The 26,106-nt window shown below is 50.3% G+C and overlaps 1 protein-coding gene across 3 annotated transcripts in view; it reads right to left on the bottom strand.

Annotated features, from left to right (window-relative positions):
- The window catches only part of UNC45B (unc-45 myosin chaperone B), a 29,677-nt gene extending 4,008 nt beyond the window's left edge, over nt 1–25,669 (bottom strand). Inside the window, exons 1-17 of one of the 3 annotated variants that reach the window (XM_078066445.1) lie at nt 25,502–25,669; nt 24,916–24,952; nt 23,571–23,746; nt 21,945–22,034; nt 18,884–19,051; nt 18,313–18,481; nt 15,553–15,723; nt 12,904–13,075; nt 10,216–10,516; nt 8,982–9,076; nt 8,665–8,812; nt 7,758–7,898; nt 5,105–5,232; nt 4,161–4,227; nt 3,208–3,321; nt 2,715–2,830; nt 1,733–1,850 (exon numbers count right to left, since the gene is read on the bottom strand). In XM_078066445.1, the coding sequence (XP_077922571.1) occupies nt 1,733–1,850; nt 2,715–2,830; nt 3,208–3,321; nt 4,161–4,227; nt 5,105–5,232; nt 7,758–7,898; nt 8,665–8,812; nt 8,982–9,076; nt 10,216–10,516; nt 12,904–13,075; nt 15,553–15,723; nt 18,313–18,481; nt 18,884–19,051; nt 21,945–22,034; nt 23,571–23,746; nt 24,916–24,952; nt 25,502–25,669 (2,379 nt within the window). The remainder of the gene's footprint in view (nt 1–1,732; nt 1,851–2,714; nt 2,831–3,207; nt 3,322–4,160; nt 4,228–5,104; nt 5,233–7,757; nt 7,899–8,664; nt 8,813–8,981; nt 9,077–10,215; nt 10,517–12,903; nt 13,076–15,552; nt 15,724–18,312; nt 18,482–18,883; nt 19,052–21,944; nt 22,035–23,570; nt 23,747–24,915; nt 24,953–25,501) is intronic. The other 2 variants (XM_036078697.2, XM_078066446.1) reach the window with 2 other exon arrangements.
- Nucleotides 25,670–26,106: the final 437 nt, after the last annotated feature.

The following is a 26,106-nucleotide window of genomic DNA, read 5'->3' as shown; positions in this document are numbered from 1 at the left end:
CACGGACCCTAAAGTCAGGAGTAGAGCCTCCTAGGGCCCAGGGCCCTCATATGTCTCAGAGTTCACTGATCCCCACCACCACCACCACCACCTGCTCCACAGTAAAATCTGGTTGGTCACATTTAAGGGCATTTTGTTGGGTCAGGTTTCCTAGAAGTGGAGCTCTAAAAGGGTCAAAGGTCGGTCACGGCTGCCCAGGTTATGACCCTCCCCCTGCATCTCCCTGAAGCTGGAGCAGTGGTCCTCAGAGGCAAGAGGATGACAGATGGTCAGTGCATGGGGCACAGTGGTGACTGGGAAGCAGATACCCCCAAAGGACTACATCCCCCTCCTCTCACATGTAGATGTGGCCATAAACTAGTTCTCATCATGGAATGTGAGAGGAAGTGATAGGTGTCGCTTCCAGGCTACCATGGCGGAGAACTATAGGGGCCTTTCCTGTGGTCTCTCTCCTCATTCAAGTGGAGACCACTCCCAGAGTGGCAGAGAGGGAGACAGTTCTTTTTTAGGGTGGGGGGTTGCGGATAGTTCTTGATGGTCGAAGAAGCCTGGATCCAAGTCATTGCTTAGAAGAAAGCCACTGGATCCAAACGTGAGCAAGAAGTGATGTGAGTGAGAAATGAATTTCTATCCTGTTGGGACCGCTTTATTTTGATTTGGGTTGTTGTAGCAGCTGATGTTCCCAGAGGAAGCCTGTCTCCCCTTCCCATCGTCCCTCCCCTCCTCTTTCTTTGGATATACTCTCTTCTCCCATGAGGCTGCCAGCCCCCCAGGCCAGCCTCAGGCCAGCTCCCCGGTGGATCCTGTTTAAATTGATTGATTGATTGATTGATTTGATTTGATTTGATTTATTTTACTTCAACAGGCTTTCACGGGTTGGGTTTTCATTCTATACCAGTGGGAAGATCCAAGACCTTGAGGTAAGAATTGAGAGCAAAGAGAATGGGTCTCCCAGTAAGCCCTATATGAGGGCCCAAAAGGGCCACTTAGCCTGGGCCTCATGTTCATGAAGGGCCTCAGATTTGGCCCTATTGTTGCCCCTGATGAGGTTATACCTACAGGCATAGCATTACTCTGGCAGGACGGAAAGAAGAAGACATTCATTCACCATATGGTTATAATTTCTCCCCATTACTGGACCGTGAAGCTATTGGCATGTTCTGAATTCATTTTATGTATGTAAATCCTATAATTACTCTGTGAAGAACACAGTTATAGTGCATCGCAGTTTCCATGGGAACAGCAATAGTTCATTAAATGTTAACATTTAAAATATCCTAAAATTTTTGTATCTGTGTTTGCTTTTCTTCATTTTGTTATGTATGGGGAGCTTCGATAAAATGTAAGTGGTCTAGCCTCTTTTGGCCTCTAAGAGGCCCTGGTCTTATATCCCTCTCTGCTACAAGATTATTCAGACATAAGTAACTTAGGGAAATGGTACCTTCCATCTCACCCAGCTCAAGCTAGGGGTTAAACCCTTAGCTAGGAACAATACTATTTTGTGTGTTTTTCTTGTCTCCTTTGTACATATATTCTTCTCAGGGTCCCTACAGGGAAGGGGGCTGCACTCCAGGAGAAATACAGGGGTTCCTGGGTTCTCTGGCAAAATGCTACCTTAATACCACTGTAACCCTCAATCTCATGCCAGGCCCTGCTGTGTGGCTTGACTCTTCATGCCAAGATCACTCCCCACCCCCATCCTGAGCCCGTCCCCATCCCGAGCCCACCTCACCTCCTTGTTCACCACCATATTGCACATGCATTCAGTGGCCGCCTGCCGCAGCTGGTCATGATTCTCGAACATGTAGTTCTCAATGTCAGGCAAGGCCCTCTCCTTAAAGATCTTCTGCCTAGGGTGTGAGAAGTAGGGAAGGGAGGCCACTGAGTCCTCTGTAGTGATCATTTGGAGTTTCTGGCCACCCAAGGGCCATTCCGCCCTACTGGTGGTTCCCTCCCACGTCCTCGGCCAACATGGTTTGGATGACATTGATCCCGTCCCCCAGTTCCAGGAAGGGCACCAATGGGCATAAACTAAATGACAGCATAGCATCCTGGTCATAGCCATGGGCTGTGGGATGAACATGTCACCAGGCTAGATTCTTCGGTTTTTTTGCTGCAGAAGAGAAACTCTTTCTCTCCTGCTGGACATGAAGCCAAGAAGATGTGAGGTCCGGAGTGACCCTTGTGATCGTGACAGAGGGGAAGAGCCCATTTGAGAATGAAGACAACACAGGCAGGAGAAGTGGACAGAAGTAGGAAAGTGGGGAGTAGTAGGGAAAGTAGAGAAGCAAAGAAACAGGGAAGTGGAGGAGCTTTGTAACGCCTGCATCTAGCCGCACCCGCATCTCATCACCCCAGACTTTTATTTCCATGGGTCATTAAATGCCTTTTATGCTTAAACCAGTTGCAGTTGAGTTTTCTGCTCCTTGCAACTGAAAGAATCATAACCTAATTCTCTCCCCCATCCCCTTGCTCCCAGGAAGGAACCCCCACCCATCCATTGGGTATCTTTTTTACTACTTTAGTCAGAAAGAAGTGTCTTTATGATCTCCTTTGCCTTCATACGTTCACTATGGGCTAACTCAAATCCCTTCCACTGCAAGTGTCTACCCCCTGCCTTCGATCCCGTCCTCAGAGGAAAGCACACACACTACATATGAAGTTTCTGGGGTGCCTCTCTCCACCCCCGCTCCCTCCCTCCCCACCTCACTCACCGGAGTTTGTCACTCCGCCCAGACAGATTCGTGAGGCCCAGGAGAGCCTCATAGTTCTGGAGCCCATCCCTCTGTGTGTCCAGGAGACTCACGAGAGGCCGCACCACCTCATACACCTGTGTGGAAGGGTCAAGAAGTGGGTCGGGCAGAGACCATGTGCCCCCAGACCCTACCATTTATAGGTGCCCCGCTTTAGAATTTCCAAAATGCTTGTCCACCCACTGTCTGATGCAGCTTTCATAATGACCCTGAGAGGCAGGACTGTTTCCCTTACTTTGCAGATGCGATAACCCCAGTTTCTAAGAGGACAGTCCTATTAAGTCAGAAGCAGAGCCAAGCCTGGAGTCCAGGCACCTCCAGTTCACTGCCCTCTCTGTGATGGCACCATGCCCCCTCCCAGGCCGGGGGTAGGGCGACAAGGGGAAAGGTCCCTGGGAGCAGAGGAGACTCCTCCCATTGCCCCATCCCACCCACCCCGGCACCTGGCACCCACCCGTTCCCCCGGGAAGGCGATGTCTGGATTAGAGACGGCGGCAATCTTTGCCAGAGCGTGGGCGGCCTTCACCTTGCCCACATCCGTGCCCTCCAAGGCCAGGGGAATCAGCGCCTGCAAGAGAAGGCACGGTCACTCCTCCGTCATGGACATCGAAGGCCTCTCTTCCCACCCGCCCTTTCCAGCTGTCCGCCTCTGCGGTACAAGCAGGGCTTGAGCATCACAGAGAACGATTAAATACAGAATCAGGGATTCACTCCCTTGCTTCCCGGCACACTTCGGTACAAGCAGGGCTTGAGCATCACAGAGAACGATTAAATACAGAATCAGGGATTCACTCCCTTGCTTCCCGGCACACTTCGATGTCTTCACCTACACTCTCCGCCACCCATCCACACTGCTGGTTTTTGGAGAAACAAATGGATCTGTGTTGACCCCCTGACTTAAGTCAAATCTAATCATCACAGCAGCCACTTCCTGAGTGGCTACTATGAACCAAAACTTTAAGTGTATTTTCTGTAATCCTTGTGACATTCTGCAGAGTGATTGTGCAATTTTCCCCCCATTTTACAGATGAAACTGGCTCGGGGAGATTGAGTAATTTGCCCAAAGTTCTGCAGCTAAAAAGGGGACAAGCAAGAATGCAAAGACCAATCTTCTACAGTGAAGTCCACGACGGTCTGTGCATCTGTACCGGGCTTCCTTCCAATAGCAAGGAGGATAACTGGGATTCCACACCATAAAATCAGGCAGAAGACAGTTTGGGGCCATGAGCACAGACAGGACAGTATTCCAGGAGGTTGGGTTGGGGCACAGGGTACATTATTCTTGGGCCAGGCAAAGAGCATGCGTGTACTTGCACACACACACACACACACACACACACACACACACACACACACTCCTCCCCATGGATCACCTTCTAGGATGGCAAACCTTATCCCACCAATTACCTTGCCACCACCTTGAGCCACAATGGTTCCTCGGTCTTTAGGGTTATCGCAGAGTGCCAGGAATACCCTGTAGGGCGAGGATGAAGGACACATAATGTGCACCCTTCCCAGGCATCCGCAGGCCAGCCAGTCAGACCTGGTGAAGCCCTAGAAAGTGCTGCCCCCGGCATTAGCCACCTTGGCCAGATACTGCCATGGATATAAGGAGCTGGGGAGAAAGTGAAGCCAAGTGAGGCTGCAAAGAGCCACTCACTCCCTATTTGGGGAGACAACAAATGGCTCCTTGCTGCCCATCAACCAGGAGAAAATCTTCAACCTGGATGCACCCCAGGACCTCCATGATCTGGCCCTTGTCCCCCTCTCCGGTCTTACTAGCACCCTCCTGTGCACCCCATACTTCAGACATACTGTAGGAGAACCCCATCTCATTCACTCCTTCTCCCTCTGTCCTCAGTGTCTGTAGATGCTGTCCCTTCTGCCCAGAACCATTCCTCCCTGGCATTTCGGTGACTCTGTGTCTCCCTTCATGGTTCCACTGAGTTGTCACATCCTCCAGGAAGCCTTCCTGGTTTGCCCTCCCACCTACCTCCAGTCTGGCTTGTGCTCCAACCAACCCTCTGTTTCCCCCACTGTACCGTAACTGGGAGCCTGTCTGCCTCCTCATCACACTGCACAGAAACTGTGCCTTTTGTCTGGAAGAGCAGGTGCCACACAGGGCCTGGCAAACAGGTAACCAGGATGGACAGTGACCTCTTTCCACCCAATGCAAATGTCCACCTGTGATCCCTGCCCCGCCACGTCACTTTTCGATGTTGATCCCCTTCTGTCTCCTCTCCAGGCCCCCCAATGACTCATTCACTCATTTACACCCCTGCCACCTCTATCCCCGCCCAGCCTCCCCCCCAGACCCCTCAGACCCCAGCCCTGGCCCGCTGCAGCCCCACCTGGCCAGCAGCTCTTTGGTCTGGTCGGTGAGGATGGCACTGTCCGCTTTCACCATGCAGGTCAGCGCGGAGGTGACCCCAGCCTTCAGAAGCCGCTTCACACGCATGTCTATAAAGTCCTTCTTGTCCTGGGGAGACGAAAGGGTGGCAGTGGGGAAGGAGCCAGGGCACCAGGCCAAACTATATGGGAACTAAAGGTGGTGCATTTCTGACTGCTAGTGGCAGGCTGAATAATAGCCCCCAAAGATGTCCACGTCCTAATCCCCAGAACCTGTGGCCGGTACCTCACACAGCAAAAAAGGACTTTGTAGATAGGATTAAATCAAAGGATCTTGAGACAGGGAGATAATCCTGGATTATCTGGGTAGGCCCAATATAATCACGAGGGTCTCAACAAGAGGGACGCAGGAGGGTCAGAGTTAATAGAAGATGTGGCAACAGAAGCAAGAAGCTGGAGTGATTTAAGGTCACTAGCCAAGGAAGGTGGCTTCTAGAAGCTGAAAGAGACAAGGGAACAGATTATCTTCTCAGAGCCTCCAGAAGGAACCAGCCCTACTGACACCTTGACTTTGGCCCAGTGGGACTGATTTTAGATTTCTGACCTGGAAATATGTCAGCACTGGAAGTTTTAGAACTGGAAGATAATAAGTTTGTGTCGTTTTAGGCCATTACATTTGTGGCAATTTGTTACCACAGCAATTAGAAACTGATATACTCTTCCAGATTCCCTTTGCCCAAACAACAGCCAAGGGGGTGTCTGGCATGTTCTCCTCTTCCTTGCCCCCTCCCCCACTCCCAGTACAGAGCCTGAGCAGCTGGTGTGGCAAGAAAATCATCCCAAAGATCTTCATTCACAGAGAAGTGAAATCAAAGAGATCATCCAAAACCCTAGATGACCCAAATATTCCTTTTTTTGCAAAAGGTTGGCTTTTTATTGGTGGGGGGAGGGGAGGAGTTGGATGGGGGAGTTGGGGGATTAGGCAGGAGGGAGAGGGGATAGGGAGCAGATAAAGTTGACATAACAATGGATTGGGTTGTGCTGGAAATCCAAAGTCTGCCCCAGGGTTGAACAGTCTCTACAGATAATTTTTGAAGTGGCTGGGAAGACGCTGGCCGTCATGTGCAATCTCTAGAAGCCACATTTGAACTTTACAGCAGCAGAACCACTTCCCAACTTATTATCTTCCAGTTCTAAAACTCCCAGTGCTGACATATTTCCAGGTCAGAAATCTAAAATCAGTCCCATTGGGCCAAAGTCAAGGTGTCAGTAGGGCTGGTTCCTTCTGGAGGCTCTGAGAAGATAATCTGTTCCCTTGTCTCTTTCAGATAGAATTTAGTGATTCAGCACTTCCATACATCACCCGGTGCTCATCACAACAAGTGCCCTCCTTAATCCCTGCCACCTGCTATGTCGTTCTAGGAGTCAGTTTTTAAGATTTTATTTTTTTAAATTTATTTATTTGAGAGAGAGAGAGAGAGAGAGAAAGCACAAGAGGGGGGAGGGTCAGAGGGAGAAGCAGACTCCCTGCCGAGCAGGGAGCCCGATGCGGGACTCGATCCAGGGACTCCAGGATCATGACCTGAGCCGCTATGCAGCTTTAAAAACTGATTCTGATTAAAAAAAAAAAAAAAAAAAAGCAGGGACACCTGGGTGGCTCAGTTGGTTGAGCGACTGCCTTTGGCTCAGGGCATGATCCCGGAGTGCCGAGATCGAGTCCCGCATAGGGCTCCCTGCTCAGCGGGGAGTCTGCTTCTCCCTCTGACTAAATTCTACACCTGAAACTAATATTACACTATAGGCTAACTGGAATTTAAATAAAAACTTAAAAAAAAAATAATGGCATAGCAATATGGAAAACACCTAAAGTATTTTCCCAAAATTGGGCACAAAATAATAACAACATTCTGATTATAACTATGAAAAGAAAAAAGATGCACAGAGAAAAACAGCCTCTGGTAGGTAATATAATATACCAAGATGCTGATAGTGGTCAAGGGGAGATGATGTCATTATGAGTAGTCATTTTCTTTTCTCTGCTGTCCACCTTTTTGTTTGTTTTGCAATGTGGTTATATTACGTTGACCATTTAAACAAATCTAAGTCTTTTACAGGCTGGAAACACAATGCATATACATTCATATTTAAACCACATACAAAGCATACCCTTGAGTTCAGGGGATCCCTGGGGAGGGCCCCAAGGGGGTTTGTGACATCTGGGCTACTGCTGACCGGCATCTCTCCCCCTCTCATTATTCCTACTTAGTACCCATAGCCCCAAATCTAGATATCCCAGGAAACAAAATTTCCGTAAGTGTTGGAAACATGAAATACACTGTCTGAGGTCCATGAAACTAACAACATAAACGTTCATCAAGGCTCCATTTGATTTTCAGACTACAAATGGCTGGATCTTCACCCCCCACCCCGCGTAAACATTAAAACTGGGGGGGAATGAGCACCACTTAGTGGGGGAAATGTATCCATGATCCTCTTCAATTTTTCTGTGTGCTATGCCAAGTCCTCCCAAGCGCACACACACACACACACACACACACACACACACACACAGAGCACCCAGACATCACTACCTTTCCGTTCACCTCTCTGGCAGCCTGGTGGCAGGGACCCCTCCAGCGTCATCCCTAGCCCTACCTTAGGGTGCTCCTCGGGCACGTGCTGCTTGGAGAACTTGGCGAGCTGCACCAGCTCAGGGATGACCTCCTTGACATCGTAGCTGTTGGTGCAGTTCACCAGGGTGGTGGCCACTGAGTACAGGATGGTCTTATCAGCAGTCTGGAGTTACGGGGTGGGGGGGCAGGAGGAGAAAGGCAGAAAGGAAACTTTAGAAAACATCTCTGCTTCCGGGACGGCTCCCTGGCCGGGCCGGTGAGTTGGTTTGGGAGGAGTGTGGCTGATGCAGCCCAGCTTGGAGAAGAGCAGGTGGCAGGAGAGGGAGGAGGGAGGAGGAACTGGGAGCTGGCTCTGCTCATGCAGGGTGGGCAGAAGTTTCTCCTGCACCTGCAACAGCACCCCTGAGAGCATGGGTGGGGACCCCCTGAGTGTGCAGCTTACTCTGTGCCTCTTTCAAAAGCCCAGGCCAGCACGCTTTGGTGGGGGTGGGGTAGGGACTGGACACCTCTGGTCTGGCCCCCGCGGAAACTCCCTCCCTCCTCTCCTCCCTTTGGTGGTGGAAAAGAGCCAGGGCATTAGCCCAGCAGAGGAGGAAAGGAGTCTGGGAGGCGCTGGGAAGGAGGAAGGGACCCAGAAAAGGCTTAGCACTGCCTCTCAGTCCCTCAAGACCTCACTTCCTGAGGGTCCCAGGAAAAAATACCATCCTCTTATTCATCTTCCCACTGCCTGGAAGCCATGAAGAGTCATGAGCCCATTTTATGGTCAGGTAAAATAAGGGCCAGACAGGGGGAAATAACCAATCTGGTTTACACGGGTAGGAGGGCCAGAGCCGGGATGAAGACACAGGAGTCTCATTTCCCAGGTTCAGCAGAGGACCCTGTGAGCCTGAACCCAGGAGACCTTTCCTGAGGCCAGAGGTCAGGGCCACACTTGCCTTGGCCAGCTCAAACATGGCCTGCAGGGCAGGGATGTCCTGGACAAAGTCGTCTTTCACGTCAGCATCTAGCGTGAGGTAGGCCAGGCCCTCCACTGCCCATCGCCGGGTCCGAGTATCTATGGATGCATTGCACAGCCACCTGGAAGTTGGGGAGGAAGAGCACTGGGCAAGGGTGCTGGGGCTCAGGTCAAGAGATGAAGCCATTTCAGGGTAGTGGGTAGTAGGTGGGGGGCCTTTCACAATGTGGTGTCCTCTGGAGCACATCCCAGAGAGGAGGTGGTGGGCTTGAGGAAGTAGGACCCCCTTACTTGCGACACTGTTTGGCCAGCTTCTCTGTGGACCCTTCAGCAAATTGCCTGAGGCCGTAGTCCGTGCCTCCCGCGGAGCCAAGCTTACAGAGTCCCTGGGGGGGCAGGGGAGAGGGAGAGGCTTGTAGAGTCAGACACACTTGGGGACAAAAGGCCTTGCTCAAACAGGTCCCTGTGGCTGGAACACTTTGCCCCTTTACCTTTGCTTGGACAAACCTCTATGCCTACTACAAAACCCTGCTCAGGGGTCACCTCTTCCAAGATGCCTTCCCCGAGCTCAGCTTCTAAGACAGGGTAGATGCTCACAAAGCTGGACTTTTTTTTTCTTCAAGATTTTATTTATTTATTTGTCAGAGAGAGAGAGAGAGCGCACAAGCAGGGGGAGTGACAGGCAGAGGGAGAGGGAGAAGCAGGCTCCCCGCTGAGCAGGGAGCCCGATGCAGGGCTCGATCCCAGGACCCTGGGATCATGACCTGAGCTGAAGGCAGACACTTAAACATCTGAGCCACCCAGGCGTCCCACGAAGCTGGACTTTTGCACCCTGCCCCTTTCTATCGCCATTTGGACCCCACTGATGTTTAGTGTTTTGAAGAAAAAGCACAAGACAATACTCATCTTATCTGAAACTGCAATGGTGAAGGTTATTCTCGTACAAAAACTGGCACAGAAATCAGACCTTGTGGGTAACGAATTTAGATGTGCAGAATTTTACCCAGGAGAATTGCACTCATATTAGGAAAACGTGCCTTCCATAAGAGAAAACTCATGATGGCAGAAGCTATAATTAGTCCTTTAAAAATTGATATAAACAGGAAAACACATCAGTGGCTCAAGTTGTCACTGTAATGGTATACAAGCAACATAAAAGACCCATGGAAAGACTTTCTGTAAAATGAAATCGGAAACATTGAAACAGGTGAACTGTGCCATCCAGAAACTGATTAAGGACACAAACTGACTTTTTAGAGTTTGCTTTGAAAATACTGGTTGGACAGAAGCTCCTCAGGGTTAGTGTCATTCAAAAGCATGGAGGCAAATGTCCCCGGGATTATACAGTAAGGGCCCGCCATTCTGCATCTCCGTTCTCAGAGCCTCCTGCTTTCACCCTGCTCTGCAGGGGCCTGGAGGGGGGTCCGAGTGCCCCCTACAGCGCGGACTTCTCCCAGATAGGGGCCACGCCCCGTTCATCCTGGCGTCCCTGGTGCCCTGCACCGTATCTGGTGCCAACACTCACCACCAGTGTGCGGATCTTGATCTTCTCGCTTCTGGTGGTCTTGTAGATCTCTTTGAGCAGTGACACGCCATTGGTGATGATGAAGGTGGCGCGGTTAAGCTTGGTGGACGCGTGGATGAGGGCCTCCACGGCCACCAGCTGGTCTACCTCGCGCTCCGAGCCGCACAGCGCTACCATCAGCTCCATCACCCCTTTTAGTCCTAACAGCTGATTGCCCAGGTCAAAGGGGCCTTGCAGGATCCCTGACACCGTCTGAATGGCAATCACGTTCTTGTCCATGTCTTGGGGGTCAAACTTGCCCCTAAAACAGAGGGCAAGGTGGTCAAGAGAACTGGCTGAGGTGGGTGGGAAGAGTGTGGGATTTGGGGGCAGACAGACTTGAATTCACATCCCGGATCCACCACTCATGTGCTGTGTGACCTTGGGCAATTCACTGAACCTCTCTGAGCCTCAGCTTCTTGATCTAGAAACTGATGGTATAGTACTACTACTTATCAGAGTTATGGTGAGGGTAAGTGATATAACAGACATGCCATGGGTTGTGTCCCCAAGAAGCACACTCAGATGGATGGGGATTGACATGTAGGAAGTTTTTGAGGGAGAACTCTTGGGATCAGCTCACGTTGGAGAAGGGAAGGAAGCAAGACTGGGCAGAGGGACACATTGGGCTGCAACTCAGTCAGCATAAAGCCTCAGCCTGTGATGAGTGCTACAGCGGGGACACATTCCAGAGTTGTTTCCAGCTGGGGGTAGGGATGCGTCATTGGATGCTGGCCGCCCTGGGGACTGTGTCCAGTTGAGGGAGGTCCCCAAGAGAGGTTACAGGCGAGGGCTGTCAGTGCACGGGCTTCCCAGCAGCTGGGATGTCTAGCGGGACAGTACTGCAGCCACACCAACACGGAAGGGTACCGTGGTGCCCGGCACACGGCATCACTCTGCAGTGTGACCAAGTCATGCAGTAGCCTGAGCTGCTTGCTCCCCTGTCTGGTCCCAGCACCCGCCCCCCCCACTAGCAAATGAAAGGTCTGCCTTGCTTTTGGAATCGACTCTCTCTACTCTATGGGAGAATCTCCATGTGGGGATGTCAGAGATGACAAGTCTTCTGATCTTCCCATGATCTGCCCAGGTCGGTCTGATGTGAGGGACCAGAAGTGCATAGTGTGATGAATGGGAAGAAAGAAGGCGGCGTAGTCTGGGCAGGAGAAGGCCACACCAAGCCAGACTGGGAGACCTGGGCTGTGATCCCGCATCTGCTGCTGGCAGGCTGGGTGACCTGGACAAGTCCCTGTGGGGGAGAGGGTCGGCTTTGGAAGCTCAGAGAGCCCCTCCAGTTCCGATGCCCACTCCGTGCCAGGGAAGCCAGAGCCTTTCATAATCGGTCAGGGGCTGCCTTCTCGGCTCCTTCCACCCGCCCCAGCCCCTGCCGCAGTGCCTGGTGAAGCAGGGTGGCTCACACCCTTGGGCAGGGCCCACCTCAGGCACCTCTGCTGCAGGAGGTGACCCCAGCCGCTCAGGCTCAGTGACTGATCCAGGCAGGGACGGAAGCTACGGGTTGGAACAGGAGCTGACAAACTTTGGCTGCTTGGCCAAATTTGGGAGGCTGAGAATGGTTTTTACAGTTTAAAGGGTTTGTTTGTTTGTTTGTTTTTTGTTTTGTTTTGTTTTGTTTAATATGCAACAGAGGGCTGCACATCCCACCAAATGTAAAATATTTACTCTGGTCCTTTAGAGGAAAAGTTTGCCAACTCCTGGAAGGGAGAAAGGAAAAGCAGAGTGTCTCCACCCTCCCAAGACTCACCTGGGATACTTTTTAAACTTGTAGCTTCCTGAGCCACAGCCCAGACTACTGAGTCAAGGGGGGGGGGGGTCCCAGAAGTCTGAATAATTGACAAGCATGAGGATCATTGGAATAAAGGGTTAAAAGATGGTGTAGCAGTGAGAGGAGAAGGAAGGGGACACATAAAGAAAAAAGAGACTCGGAGCATCTGAGTCACAGCGATGGCACAGTGGCAGTGCGGAGACCAGAAGGCCACTGTTGAGGGTCCCAGGCTGCTGTCTAGGCTCTGCGAGGCCGCAGAGTGCTTAAAATCTCGACAGCGCCAGGTCTCCGTCTTGGATAAGCTGAAATTTGTTCTTTCAACTGCAGGCGCTTGTGATAGGTTTAAAATAAGTCCAAAAATATTTTGACGCTCCTCCGTGCAAAAGGTAGAGCCTAGCTCTCTCCTCTGAAATGTAGACCATGCTCGTGGCTCACCTCTCACGAAGAGAATGTGGTGGAAGTGATCTGTGTGACTTCCGGAGCTAGGTTATAGAAGACATTGCCACTTCTGCCTCGTTCTCTCTGATCCGCTCACTCTGGGGAAGCCAGCTACCACACGGTAATGATACTCAAGCAACCGTGGACGGGTCCACACCAGGAGGAACAGAGCCCTCCTGTCAACAACCAGCCATTAGAGCGCGCCATCTTGGAAGCAGAACTTCCAGCCCCAGTCAAGCCTTCAGATGACGGCAGCCCAGGCCGACATGTGCCTGTAAGTTCCTGAGAGCCCCAAAGCCAGATCCAGGCAGCCTAGCCACTCCCAAACTGCTGTCGTATTGTGAAAGAATGAATGGTTACTATTACTTCAAGCTGCTAAATTTGGGGGTGACATCGATAACTAACACAGAGAGTGATCCCATGAGACTCACGTGATGTACTCCTCACAGATCTTGCGGAAGTGGTCGCGCTCTGGGTCACAGCGAAGGTCATCGTAGAGCTTGTTGATGAGGATAGAGGCCAGCATGCGGGTGTTGTCGGTCAGAGGCAGGCAGGATGGCAAATCTGGAACCTGCCCCACCACCTTCAGGATCTTCCTCAGGCCTGCAGGACAGATGATGGCAGATCTGCTGGGGTCTGTCCTCACAAACACACCATCTTGTTCGGTTGTCTTAACACCAGCTTCTCTCCAGTGTGCCTTGAGGCAGCACACGGCTTATCCAGAGTGAAGGACACTGGCATGGGGCCAGGAGACCCACATTCTACACCTGACTCTGCCCCTAGGTGAGCAATTCACCTCCCACTGTGGCTGGGCTTCTATTTTCACATTTACAAAATTAAGACGAGTTGATCTCAGGGGGCTGTACAAGTGCTAACATTCTGTGGGTTGATGTATAACCTTCCTCAAATACTATCTGATATTCTCTCTTCCTCAGGCCTCATTTCTGTAAAATGGGAACCATATTCTACCTACAGCAGAGCATTTGAGGACTCAATGAGATCATGTATGGAAGCCGCCTGGGGCCAATCCAGACATGTCATCATCACTCAATGAACATTTATTATTTATTTAGTAAATGCTACATTTGCTATTTGTTATTACTACCGCTTCTCCTCTCTTCTATTGAAGAATCTTCACTGACTTCCTATTACCCATTAGGCTAATCCAATCATTACATACCTGTTGAATAAATGAACGAATACGTGAATAAATAAATTAGCACCTTTTAGGTAGCAAATACTGAAATTAAGGATGTAATCCTCTCCTCAAACTGCTCACAATGCAATAAGGAACAGTCATATAAAGATTACAATAACCTATGATAAGGACAGAAGGTGTGATAAGGACAGAGTTATGACACCACAGATGGGGTAATTTGCTCCAACAAAGTTAAGAGCTGTAAGTGATTCTGAGCACTTACTATGTGCCAAGAGCTTTATACACGTTACCTCGTTTAATCCTAACAAAAACCCCCTGGTTAAAAATCATTATTCCCGTTTTTTTTTCAGAGCAGAAAAACCAAGACACGGAGAAGTCAAGTAAGTTGCCCAAGATCACGCAGCTGGTAAGTGACACAGCAAGGACACCGTCCCAGCCATGCCTGACTTCAAAGCCCATGATATTAACCGTTATGTCATGCTGCCTCTGGGACAACTGAAAGCTTGACTTCAGAGCCAGGTTTTAGGAGTGGCTACGAGTTGGTCTGACCTTAGCTGGCGCAGGTAAGTGGGGAGGAAGAGCACTCAAGGTAGATGCTGGGAGGCATGAAACTCTGGACGCTAGGAGGCAATTAAAAGTGCTCAGCAGTATGTTTTCTGTCATGCATATTTTACCACCCCACAGAAGCACTGGCAGGGCTGGGGAGTCATGGAAGGGGGTTGATGAACCAACCCAAACTCCCCAGCCTAGCTCTCAGAGAGAGCCACTGAATGCACCTGCTCTACCAGCCACCACCTCCCCAACCTCAGCCCCCACGCTGCCCTTCCATTCCCACCCTTGCCTTGAGCATCTCATTCCTCTTCTGCTAGAACACTCTGGCCCTTGTCCTCACCCATCACCGCCCCTCCCTGAACCCAAAAGCTCACCTGACGCTGGTGTTCTGATGGCTCCCCAGTGCAAGTCTCCCAGACCAGCTCATACAATGTACTCCCAATGTACTTTTTACACTAGTAAAAAGGCAGCTTTTTACTAGTGTAACAGGATTCGTGAGTCCACATTATTTTTACCCAAGGGCTCTTTATTTTGGTGCCTCGAGTAACAAATATTGCTCCCCACCTGCCCTTGCCCTTAACTGTGTGGTTGGACCTCAGTCCTAGTGAAGAGAGAAAGAGTTCTGTGGTTCCCCCTTTGAAATACATGCAGAGAAGACCAGGACTGGGGAGGGGAGGGGAGGTGCTGAGGGAGGAGGTTTATAAGCTAGAATAATCTGTTACTGTACACTTTGCTGAGACCTGTGAAAACCAAACAAGGAAGTGCAATATCAAAAGAAGATCCATTTCAAAGGGGTAAAGCTAATCTGAGCCTTTAGAACAAAGGATGATCTATGCGCTATTAAACCTGTGGAGTTCATCACAGTAGATTATAAAGCCATGGATATGACTCCCGAACAATTAAAGTTGATTTGGGAGAGGTGTAACACCCTGGAGCTGACCAGATAGATAGGGGCTATCTGCTAGAACCTCATTCCTGTGCTTTATATATAGGACACTGTGCTTTATATATAGGACACTTAATGCCGTTTCTCCCTTCTAGAAGGCCGTGGAGTATTTCGCCAACACCGAGACTTCAGGAACATTACCCCATGGCTGGGGGAGTCCTGTTTGTCTTTGGCACGGCCCCCCATGGTGAGGTAGCTCTGCCCAGGTGTTTTTCAGTGTGTTTGGACATTTTCTGGGTGTGTTCAGGCCCTGAATTCAGAGCTGCGCCTTGATCTGTATCTTCACCAGCCCCTGGTGGTTCCTAACTGCTAATGCCTTGTCCCAGGCAAGGGCCACACCTCTTCTGTTTTCTGCTCAGCGCCAGAGACCCCGGTGCCCACTCAAAAGGCTGGGGTGAGCCCCCGACCCTCCCGCCTCCTCACCGTTATCCACCACATAGATGGTACGTGAGTTGTCGTGAATGGCGAGGTCCTTCCTAGGGACATTCTTATTGAGCAGGTTCAGGGCCTGATCCCTGCCCTGGCCAGACACCTTCTTACTGACCAGCATGTCGAGCAGGTGGCTGGTGATCTGCTTCAGGTCCTTCTTGGTGTCTGAGGAAGGAGACGACAGGGGTAAAGAGAGAGGAGGGAGTCTCAGATCTATAGGACCAGCAATGGCAGAGGCTTCCAGAAGGACTCTGGAAATACGGAATCCACTGCTTCCTGGATGTTGGAATTTCCCAGGAGGGTATAGTATTGCCCATCTCACCCCCCAAAAGGGGAGAGAAATCCCTAGACAATACCCCCAAGTGGCCCTCCAGCCACTCTGCACTGCGCCCTGACTTCTACCGCAGCTCACGCGTACTTGAACAGCTCTGGTTCTTAGAAAGTTCCTTATTCCTAGGCATGACTGGCAGGGAGCCACGGGCACTTCATGTAGCTTTTAATAAACTGATTTAACAAAATGTTTTCCAGAAAAGAAATTCATACTCCTTACAGATATCTTACTCCCTGAAGATCCAGGCATGCCGGGGGCCTGAATTCAAGCCTCAGATGGGATGCCACATCTTCCCTGCCCACTGAGGGATTAAAAGGTAAATGCTTTTTCCTGCTTCTGCCCTGTCTGACTTCTCTACATTTTAGGTAATTTTGCTCTCATTCTAAGGTTGGAGCCAAAGGCAGGCAGGGAGGCAGGCGGGCATGGGGAGAGGCAGGGAGTCAGGCAGGGAGGCAGGCAAGGAGGGAAGCAGAGAGGCAGGGAAGCAAGCAGGTAGGCAATGAGGGAGGGAGGCAGGCAGGCAGGTGGAAAAGGAAAGATCTCCCAAAAATGTCATATAAATGAAGGATGAAGGTTGAGGCTATCTCTAACTGGACACGGAAAGTCATCCGTGGACTTGATAGTTTGTTTCCAGATAAGGGTGGGTCACAAGGGTGAGAGAACTGACTTATTCTGTGAGGCTCCAGACGGCAGAACTGGGCTCAGAGGGGGATGGAAGCTACAAAGAGATGGATTTGAAATCAGTATTTAGAAGAATTCTTTAGCAGAGATGTCCAGCAGCTCTCTACTTCCCAAGGGCGCTGTGGCTGCCAGCAGAACCACCCCTTTCAGGGTCCGCCCTTCCACTCTGGCCCCAGGTTGGTCATGGGACTTACAGCACTCCCAGGAGCTTAAAAGCACTTGCACGTTGGGGCTGGTCCATTGAGAATGCAGCCACCATGCTTGACACCCAAGCTGCCCTCTAGAGAGGCCACAGAGAGAAAACCCAGGGTGTCCTGGCCGACATGTCCTGTTCACCACCAGCTGTAGGAGTGAGGCCGGGTCGGACCCCCCAGTGGTTCAGGCAGGAGAAGAATGACTCGCTGACCATTACGACAGTAAGTCAAAACCACATCAAGAACCTAGGGGGCAGCTGGGTGGCTCAGCCGGTCAAGTGTCGGCCTTCGCTCAAGTCATGATCTCAGAGCCCTGGGATCCAGCCCCTGGCGGGGCTCTCTGCTCTGCAGGGAGCCTGCTTCTCCCTCTCCCTCTGCCTGCCGTTCTCCCTGCTTGTGCTCTCTCTCTCTCTGTTAAGGAAATAAATAAAATCTTAAAAAAAAAAAAAAAAGACTGGAAAGACACATATGGCAGTGATAATAATTATCTGGAGGGGGGGGTTACAGGTAAGGTTTTTTTTTTTCATCTTTACATATTTCTAAAATGTTCCAAATTTTTCCAAGAAGTCTCTGTTACTTTTTTCTAGTTGTGCTAAAACATACATGAATAAAATTTATCATTTTAACCATTTTTTTAAAGATTTTATTTATTTATTTGACAGAGAGAGAACACAAGGAGGTGTGGGAGTGAGGGGCAGAGGGAGAGGGAGAAGCAGACTCCCCGCTGAGCAGGGAGCCCAACTGAGCCACCCAGGCGCCCCTCATTTTAACCATTTGTAAGTGTCTAGCTGAGTGGCATTAAGAACATTCACATTGTTTGCTGCCATCATCACCATCCATCTCCAGAACTTTGTTATCCTGTAAAAACCAAAACTAAACCACTCATTTCCTCTTCTCCTAGCCTCAGTGACCACCATCCTACTTTCTGTCTCCATGATTTGGACTACTCTAGATACCTCATATAAGTAGAATCAAGCAGCACTGATCTTTTTATCACTGGCTTACTGCATTCCACATAATGTCCTCAAGGTTCATTCACGTTGTAGCCTGTGTCAGAATATCCTTCCTCTTGAAGGCGGAATATTATTCCATTGTGTGTATAGACCACATTTTATCTATCCATTCACCCCGGCGTGGACACTTGAGTTGTCTCCACTTTTATTTTTATTTTTTTAAAGATTTTTATTTATTTATTTGACAGAGAGAGAGAGAGAGAGCGCACAAGCAGGGGGAGCGGCAAGCAGAGGGAGAGGAAGAAGCAGGCTCCTCTCGGAGCAGGGAACCCGACCTGGGGCTTGATCCCAGGACCCTGGGATCATGACCCGAGCTGAAGACAGATGCCTAACTGACTGAGTGACCCGGGCGCCCCACCTCCACTTTTAAGTTATTGAAAATGATGCTGCTATGACTCTATTACTTTTATTATTAGAAAATAAATATAAAAATAAAACCAGGCCACCTCCACATACAGGGACTGAGCCATCAGAGGAGGAAACTGACTCTCCCTGGCCCCCACCCCTTTGACAAACACAGAAGACCGCCTCCTACCTAGAACCAGGGCTTCGTCCTTGCCTCGATGTTCTCGTTTGTCCTCCCCTGACAGAGAGTCAATGATGGCCTGGAGCAGGTTGCAGACGGCCAGAGACATCTCCTCGTTCTCCACGGCCATGAGGCCACAGATTCTGTCTATCCGGACTGCATGGAGAATCACCGTGGCCTAAACCCCCAGCAAGACCCACCATCAGCTGCCTGCCCCTCTCTTCCAGCTGCCGTGCAGGTGAGGAAGTAGGGGACGACCATCCCCACCCTGCCCGTGCAGGAGGGAAATAAGCCCAGGCAGCCAGTGCCTCGTGGGGCCCAAGGTCTGAGAAGACCCGTGACACAAGCCATGGCTCTTTCCAGAAGCTGAAAGCTGGGCTGTCCGACACGGGAGCCACCTGCCACCTGGGAGCCATTGAGCACGTGCAATGTGGTGAGTCCGCATTGAGATGTGCTCCAAGTGTACGATACACACACCGTTGAATCCAGAACCATACAATCAAGGATGGGGGGGGACACCTTAGACTTTGTATCAGGGTCTATTTATGCTGGCCGCTCCCCGCCCACATGTCACCCTCACCCTCGCTCGGTGGCCACTGCACAAGCCCGACAGGGTCCGCACGGCGGCCAGCACCAGCTCGGGCCTCTTGGTGTCCATGAGCTGCAGCAGCAGGCCCACTCCGTTGTTTTGGAAGATCATCTCAGCCCCTGCTTCTTCACGCCCTAGGACGATGAGGTTGTTGGCAGCCTGAGGGGGGAGGACACAATGAGGGTCATGGAGGAGGTGGGGGTCCCAAAGTCTTGGCCAGGGGCCGATGCAGGGGCTGGTGTAAGGACTGGATTTTCTTTTCTTTGTTTTTTTAAGATTTTATTTATTTATTTATTTGAGAGAGAGCCAGCGAGAGAGAGAGAGAAAGAGAGAGAGCGCAAGCAGGAGCAGAGGGGCAGAGAGAGAAGCAGGCTCCCCGATGAGCAGGGAGACGGATGACTGTGGGGCTCTATCCCAGGACCCCAGGATCATGACCGGAGCTGAAGGCAGATGCTCAACTGACTGAGCCACCCAGGCACCAGGACTGGATTTTCAAAACATCTTTATACTGGATTCTTTCCCTGTAATCAAACCCCTGGAGATGTAGCCTAAGAATATGATTCAAAAGAAGAAACAAAGGAACTTGCATAAAGGCAAACTGGACGAAATAGTGTATAGCCACTGAAGTCATAAATAAAAAGATGACCCAGCAAATTGGAAAAAAAGAAAAAGAAAAACACTGGTAAGCAGAATCCAAATAGTAGGTTCACTCTGATTGCACTTACATTAAAACAAAACTGTGTATATATGCTTATGGATAAGGACTAAAAAAATGTATTGAAGTGTTAAATTAATTAAACAAGGAGGCCCTTAGAGCGAGTGGCTTTAATGCCCTAGCAGCTAATGTAAGCAAACACAAACCTAAGCCTATAATGTCTCAGAGTTAAGAAATCAAAACTTAAGGGCGCCTGGGTGGCTCAGTCGGTGTCTGCCTTCTGCACGGTCATGATCCCAGGGTCCTGGAATTAAGCCCCATGTCCGGCTCCCTGCTCAGCGGGGAGCCTGCTTCTCCCTCCCCCCTGCTCATTCTCACTCTCTCTCTCTCAAATAAATAAATAAAACCTTTTTTAAAAATTTAAAAATTAAAAAAAAGTCTAAACGTAAGAACAACTATTACAGCCAACTAGGCTTTCCCAAGTAACGTAACTGCTTTTTTTTTTTTTTTAAAGATTTTATTTATTTATTTGACAGAGAGAGACACAGCGAGAGAGGGAACACAAGCAGGGGGAGTGGGAGAGGGAGAAGCAGGCTTCCCGCCGAGCAGGGAGCCCGATGTGGGGCTCGATCCCAGGACCTGGAATCATGACCTGAGCCGAAGGCAGACGCTTAACGACTGAGCCACCCAGGCGCCCCCCAAGTAATGTAACTGCTTAAGCTATAGCCAATCAAATAATCTGGTTGCTTCGTTTCCACCTCTTTTCTATAAGTCTTTCCCCCAGCTCTTGTGGGTGGAGAGCTCCTAACCACTTCCTGTTTGGTTGCTACCCCATTTGAATAGATTTTGTCCAAATAAACTCAAAATTATTAATATGCCTCGGTTTATCTTTTAACAGAAGTGAAGTGTTTGCACATGGAGAATTCTTTTCCTTTAAAATTTTCCCTTGACTATGGTTTTGGCATTTGGGGTTTGTTTGTTTATCTGTTCAGGACAATCTGAAGTTACAGGGGTTCTCAGGAAGGTGGAAGGTGGTGGGCAGAGAGAGCAGGAGATGGGTCTTGAAAGTTCTGTGTGAGTACTGATTCTGCGATGTGCTAGCTGTGTGAACTTGGGCAAGTCATGGCACCTCTCTGGATCCCAGATTCCAAAATTAGGCAGTTGAGCTAGAAAGTTCCCCAATGTCTTCCCACTCTAAAGCCTTGAGGATACATATACCTTAAAGGGCCCCAGATCAGGAGAGGAGGCCTCAGCAGGACCTGAGAAGCTAGGGTTGGGGGAAGAACTCATGAGGCAGGAGAAGGTAAGCAAACAGAGGAGTGGAATGCTGGGGAGGAGATGGGTGAGAGAATCCCAGACAAGCGCCACCAGAACCATCATCACTCTACCAGTCAAGGGCTTTGTACTTGTCCAGGTACATTTATCAATAACAACTCACTAAGTCCTCACAACAGTTTGTTATAAAAGGTATTTGCATATTATATAGACTTATTGACTAACAAAAATTCCTCAGGCATTGTCTGTCAAATTCTTATAAATACAAAACATTCAGATGTTCAGGGCGCCTGGGTGGCTCAGTCGATAAGCAGCTGCCTTCGGCTCAGGTCATGATCCCAGGGTCCTGGGATCGAGCCCTACATCGGGCTCCCTGTTCTGCGGGAAGCCTGCTTCTCCTTCTTCCACTCCCCCTGCTTGTGTTCCCTTTCTTGCTGTGTCTCTCTCTGTCAAATGAATAAATAAAATCTTTAAACAAAACAAAACAAAACATTCAGATGTTCAATTTGTTTCCTCTGAAGAAAGACCAGAAGGGAACATTAAAAAAAAAAGGCAACAAATTTGGCTAAGAGGATGGTATCATGAGCAAATATTTTCATGTTCAGGATGAATTTTTGCAATAATTTATAATGAAATAGAACATTATTTTAACATGCCATTTTTAACGTTCTCAGGGTGGAAACCACGGTATGGCAAGTGAGGCACTTGCCTTGGGTGCAAAATTTACAGGGACATAAAAAACTTCAGCAATCAAGATAAATAATATCTAATGCAATATTTTAAAATATCAAAATCAATGCAATGCAACGCAAAAAAAAAAAAATCCATGATGAACAAAATATCAAAAATTTAAATAAAGACTCCAACCCTGCCACATGACTCCTCCTCAGTCTCACTCTAGTCCTGGACTTTATAGCCAGAATTAGGGAATTTTCCAAAGTGCTTAAACTTTGGCCTATTTTTGTTCACTTCTTCCGAGAGGACGCCCTCCTCCCCCTCCCCCCCCCAAGCAGTCCGGGAGTCACTGTCCAGAGATAGGGGCCAGGCCTGCAGCGGAAGCAGTTATGGGGGTGGGTGCCCCGCGTGCGCCCTCTGCTGGCCGGCCGGTTGCCCAGCACGCACCTTCTCCAGCTTGTCAGCTTCACTGTTTTCGTCCAGGAGGATCTCGAACATCTTCTGTACCCTGGAGTCCGTGGAGAACTGCACACGGAGCTGAGGAGAGAGGAGGGAGTGGGGAAGGAGGCAGGCAGGGGTCCACATTCCAGGTGGCTCAGTAAATATTAGGGTATCTCCTCGGGGCCCCTACGCTGTCACTCATTCATTCAACAAACATTTGCTGAACAACTCTTATGTGCCAGACACTGTTGCAGATGCTGGGGGTAGAGTGGTGAACAAAATCAAGTCCTTGCCCCACAAGGCTGACAGTCTAGTTAAGTTCGCTATCCCACTGCGTCATCACAAGTCTTGGAAGGCTACAGATCATCACCCCAATTTTGCAGTCTAGTTAATAATTAGCTATTATATACTTACACATGGGCTAAAACAGAACTAGGTGTCTAGGATCATAAATCTGAAGCAGTTTTGAAGCATCTCTTCACACAAATTAAAACCGTTATGTTTGAATGTCTCATCCCTCACACCCCCAGCCCCAACTCCTGTGCTCTGAATCTACCATAAAATGACCCAACTGAGCATCACCCCCCATTTGTCAGCTCCTTCTGTACTTCCTACTCTTTTGTTCTGCTGGTCCACAGCCCTGCCTATTTCCATCCCAGGCTCATTTCCTCCTAGGGGGGGTCTCTCGTTGGCCACCTCGTCTTGGGTCACTCCTTGGTTTGTTTACACAGCCCCCGAGTCTGCACTCCGGACAGTGTGCTGGTGGCATGGGCTGCCCTAGGCACAGAGGAGTTACTGAGTCTCGGAGCAAGGAACTTAGTGATCTGTTACCCTCCTGCGCTTACAGAGGAGGAGCTGACCCCCCAAGGGATCCCTGAGAAAATTAGTACCTAAGCCAGGACTAGGATGCAGGAGTCCTCACCTCTGATCCAAGTTCTCCCCACCCCACTCCATTTTCCTAGAAAAGATTTCCTGTTCCTCCTGGCTCCTGACTCTCTATCATTCAGCAATACCCTCTCCTCAATACTGTCTTTGTCCTCCTAGAAAGAGAGGAAGATCATGTTACATATATATTAAGTTACAATTTTTTTTTTTAAATCTTCACCTGAGGAAGGGAAAAATGGCGGGGGGGGGGGCGGAATTGGAGGGAGAGATGAACCATGAGAGACTATGGACCCGAGAAACAAACAGGGTTTCAGAGGGGAGGGGGGAGGGGGGATTGGTTAGCCCAGTGATGGGTATTAAGGAGGGCACGTACTGCATGGAGCACTGGGTGTTATACGAAAACAATGGATAGTGGATCACTACATCAGAAACTAATGATGTATTGTATGGTGACTAACATAACATAATAAAATTAAAAAAAAAAAAAATCTCCACCTGAAATTTAAGAGAGCCATGTTCTGGTCCTGGCTGGCTTGCTCCCTCAAACAAGCATCTCTGATCATTCAAAGATGGGTGGATGCGTGCATCTGCTTGGCTCTTCTACGACACCTGCCTGTGCCAGGTGTTCACTCCAACCAAGAGTGGAGAGATAGGGTTAAACCTCCCCTGATGGCCTGCTTCCCTAACTTGTCCCTACTAGGAGTGGGGGGAGGCCGGCCAAGGCTTGCGGGAAGGAGTCCAGCTCACCTTCTCTTGGATGCTGGTGTTGAGCCTCCTCAGCGTGTCCTGGAAGTTTTGGTTTCGTGGCTCGAGGGTGGCACAGCGCTGCACGTCCTTGAAGGCCTGGTCCAGCTTCCCCAGGTGCTCCAGTGCCTGGCATCGCCGATACAGAGCCTTGATGTCCGAGGAGTTGATGTCAATAGCTAACGAAGGAGACAGGGCCGCCTCAGGGGCCTGGGCTGCAGACCACCATCCTCCCTTCCCTGCCACTGTCCCCAGTTGCAGGGCTTCTGTGTCTTCAGTGGAGATTATCCACCCATGTGGACTATCTGGCCCAAGGCTCCCCTTTGTCAGGGACGCAGTAAGAATCATAGTCTCAAGGTCAGAAGGGAGCTTAAGGGCCATCTCATCTAGCGCCTGATGCTTCAGTCTCTTCTACGTCATGATCCCAGCCAAGTGCTCATCCAACGGGTACTTGCATACCTCCAGCAATGGGGAGCTCCCTCCTTCTCAAGGCAGCCAAGCAGCTCCATCAAGAAAGCCCTTCCCTCTTCCTACCTGAAATACATCTCCCTGTGAATTTGTCCTTTTGTCCTAAGTTCAGCCCTGGAACCCCTGAGTTGAAATCCAATCCTTCCTCCTTGTGACAGCCTTTTAGGTATTTGAAGGCAGCTCTCCATCCCACCTGGGAATTGCCTTCCCTGAGCTAAATATTGCCACATCCCTCAACTGCTCGTCAGAGGTTGTATTTCCAGGCCCCTCTCCAGCTGCTTCCCTCCCTTCTGAACTCACTTCAGACTATCTCTCTTCCTCCTAAAAGAATAGTAATCAGATCAGAACACCACACCTGCAGCCAAGAGAAGTCTTCCCATTTTGATGATGCACTTAAGCCGGCATGACTGAAGTTTAAGCCTAAGTTGAAGCTAAAGTTAAGTTTAAAGGTTTTTGTTGTTGTTGTTGTTGTTGTTGATTTTAATGTTCATTTCTCCCTGGTCCCTGTGGACTGGGCTATTGCCTCCCTCCTCCCCTCAGGGAGCCCGATCCCACAGAGTGGACTGGATGATGCCCTGGTCCTGGGGCCGCAGGAGGACCATACCCTAATTTACAACAGAGGAGGTTGTGCATTACCATGACATAAGGATTTTCGGAAACATCTTTTAACAAAAGTATCTCCCTTGACCTATGATTTAACATATAATGCGAGTTGCAAAAATGCAAAAATTTAGGGATGGCCTCTCTGGACATCTGAAGCCCGCCTACACTGCCTAGGATGACATTTACACGATCTGTAATTCCTTCAATTGATAAAGAGCTTCTTAGACAAAACAGGGATGCTGGGGGTGGGGGTGGAGTTTGGGGGAGGGGCGCTCACCTCTAGAGGCATCTGAAGCCGCCTGAACGTAGCTCTCCTGAGAAAGGGGGAAGAAGAAGGAACCAGGGTTAAGGTGGGCCCAACGCGGAGGCAGCCAGAGAGGGTTTGCTGGGGAGTTGCTGGCTGTCGGGGGCCCAAGGGCGGGCCCCTCATTCGCTGGGCATGGAGGAGTGGATGAGCTCTGGCATTAAGCAATCTTGGGTCTGAATCTGGGCTCTGCTGCTAATTACCTGGGAGATCTTGGCAGGTTATGGAGCCCTCTGAGCCCTGAGTTTGTCATCTGCGATATGGGCACGAAACAGTAGCTAACTGGGCTGTTAGTAAGATGCCTCGAAATAACATTTAAAAACCCCTGGCGTGATGCCAGTGCCCATTAGGTTGACTGCCAACTGGAGGAATTTCTGTCTCCGGGAGGAGTGGGTCAGGCAGTGGGTCCAGGAAAGCAGTGGGAGGTGCCCTGCTCCAACCTGAGGGGTCCGGGAGAGAGGGCTGGAACAATGGACAATGCCCATCAGGCTGGGGGGCTGCCTCCATACCCCTGCCTCCCAGCCCTGGCCCTCAGCCTCCCGCCCTGCCCGCTCCAGACCGTTTTTAGGCCACAGGCTGCCCGGTTCCGATAGAGCGTGGCCAGCAGCGCCTTATCCTTGGTCAGCTTCAGGGCCTGGCTATAGCTTTTCGTCGCAGCCTTGTAGTCCTGGAGCTGGAAATGCCTGTTCCCTTCCTCCTTCAGCTGCACTGCTTCGGCCTCCGCCATCTGTCGGGACAGGAGCAGCTCCGTCTGGCCGGCCCCTCACTCCAGACCCGGAGCTGGACTCCTGGCCTGAGGTCTGGAGCCCCAGGGTCTCCTCCGACCAGGATGGAAGGTGAGGGTTCTGCCTGAAAAGGACCCACCCCCATCACCCCCGAATCCATCCCCCCTGGGAGGACTTGATAGCATTTGCTTGGAGAATAGCATGGTTGAGGGAGTCTCAGAGTCCCTGTGCCTCCCTCTCCGTCCCTCCCAGCAGGACAGGTGAAGCCACCCCACGCACCAAAGGCCTGAATTCTCACTGCAAGCCTTACAAGTTCTTCTCTGTCCCCCTTCTCCCTCCCCAGTCTGGGGCACCCCCCAGGGGGGCTCACTTGCTTAGAGGACAGTGCTCCTGGTCTGTCGTCCTGTGATGCTGCTCTGCTGAGCTCCCTCGTGAACCC

Source organism: Halichoerus grypus, chromosome 2 (assembly GCF_964656455.1).
Source record: "Halichoerus grypus chromosome 2, mHalGry1.hap1.1, whole genome shotgun sequence".
Classification (NCBI taxonomy): domain Eukaryota; kingdom Metazoa; phylum Chordata; class Mammalia; order Carnivora; family Phocidae; genus Halichoerus; species Halichoerus grypus.
Note: the sequence above shows the minus strand (reverse complement) of the source record. Positions and strands in the feature narration are given on the sequence as shown.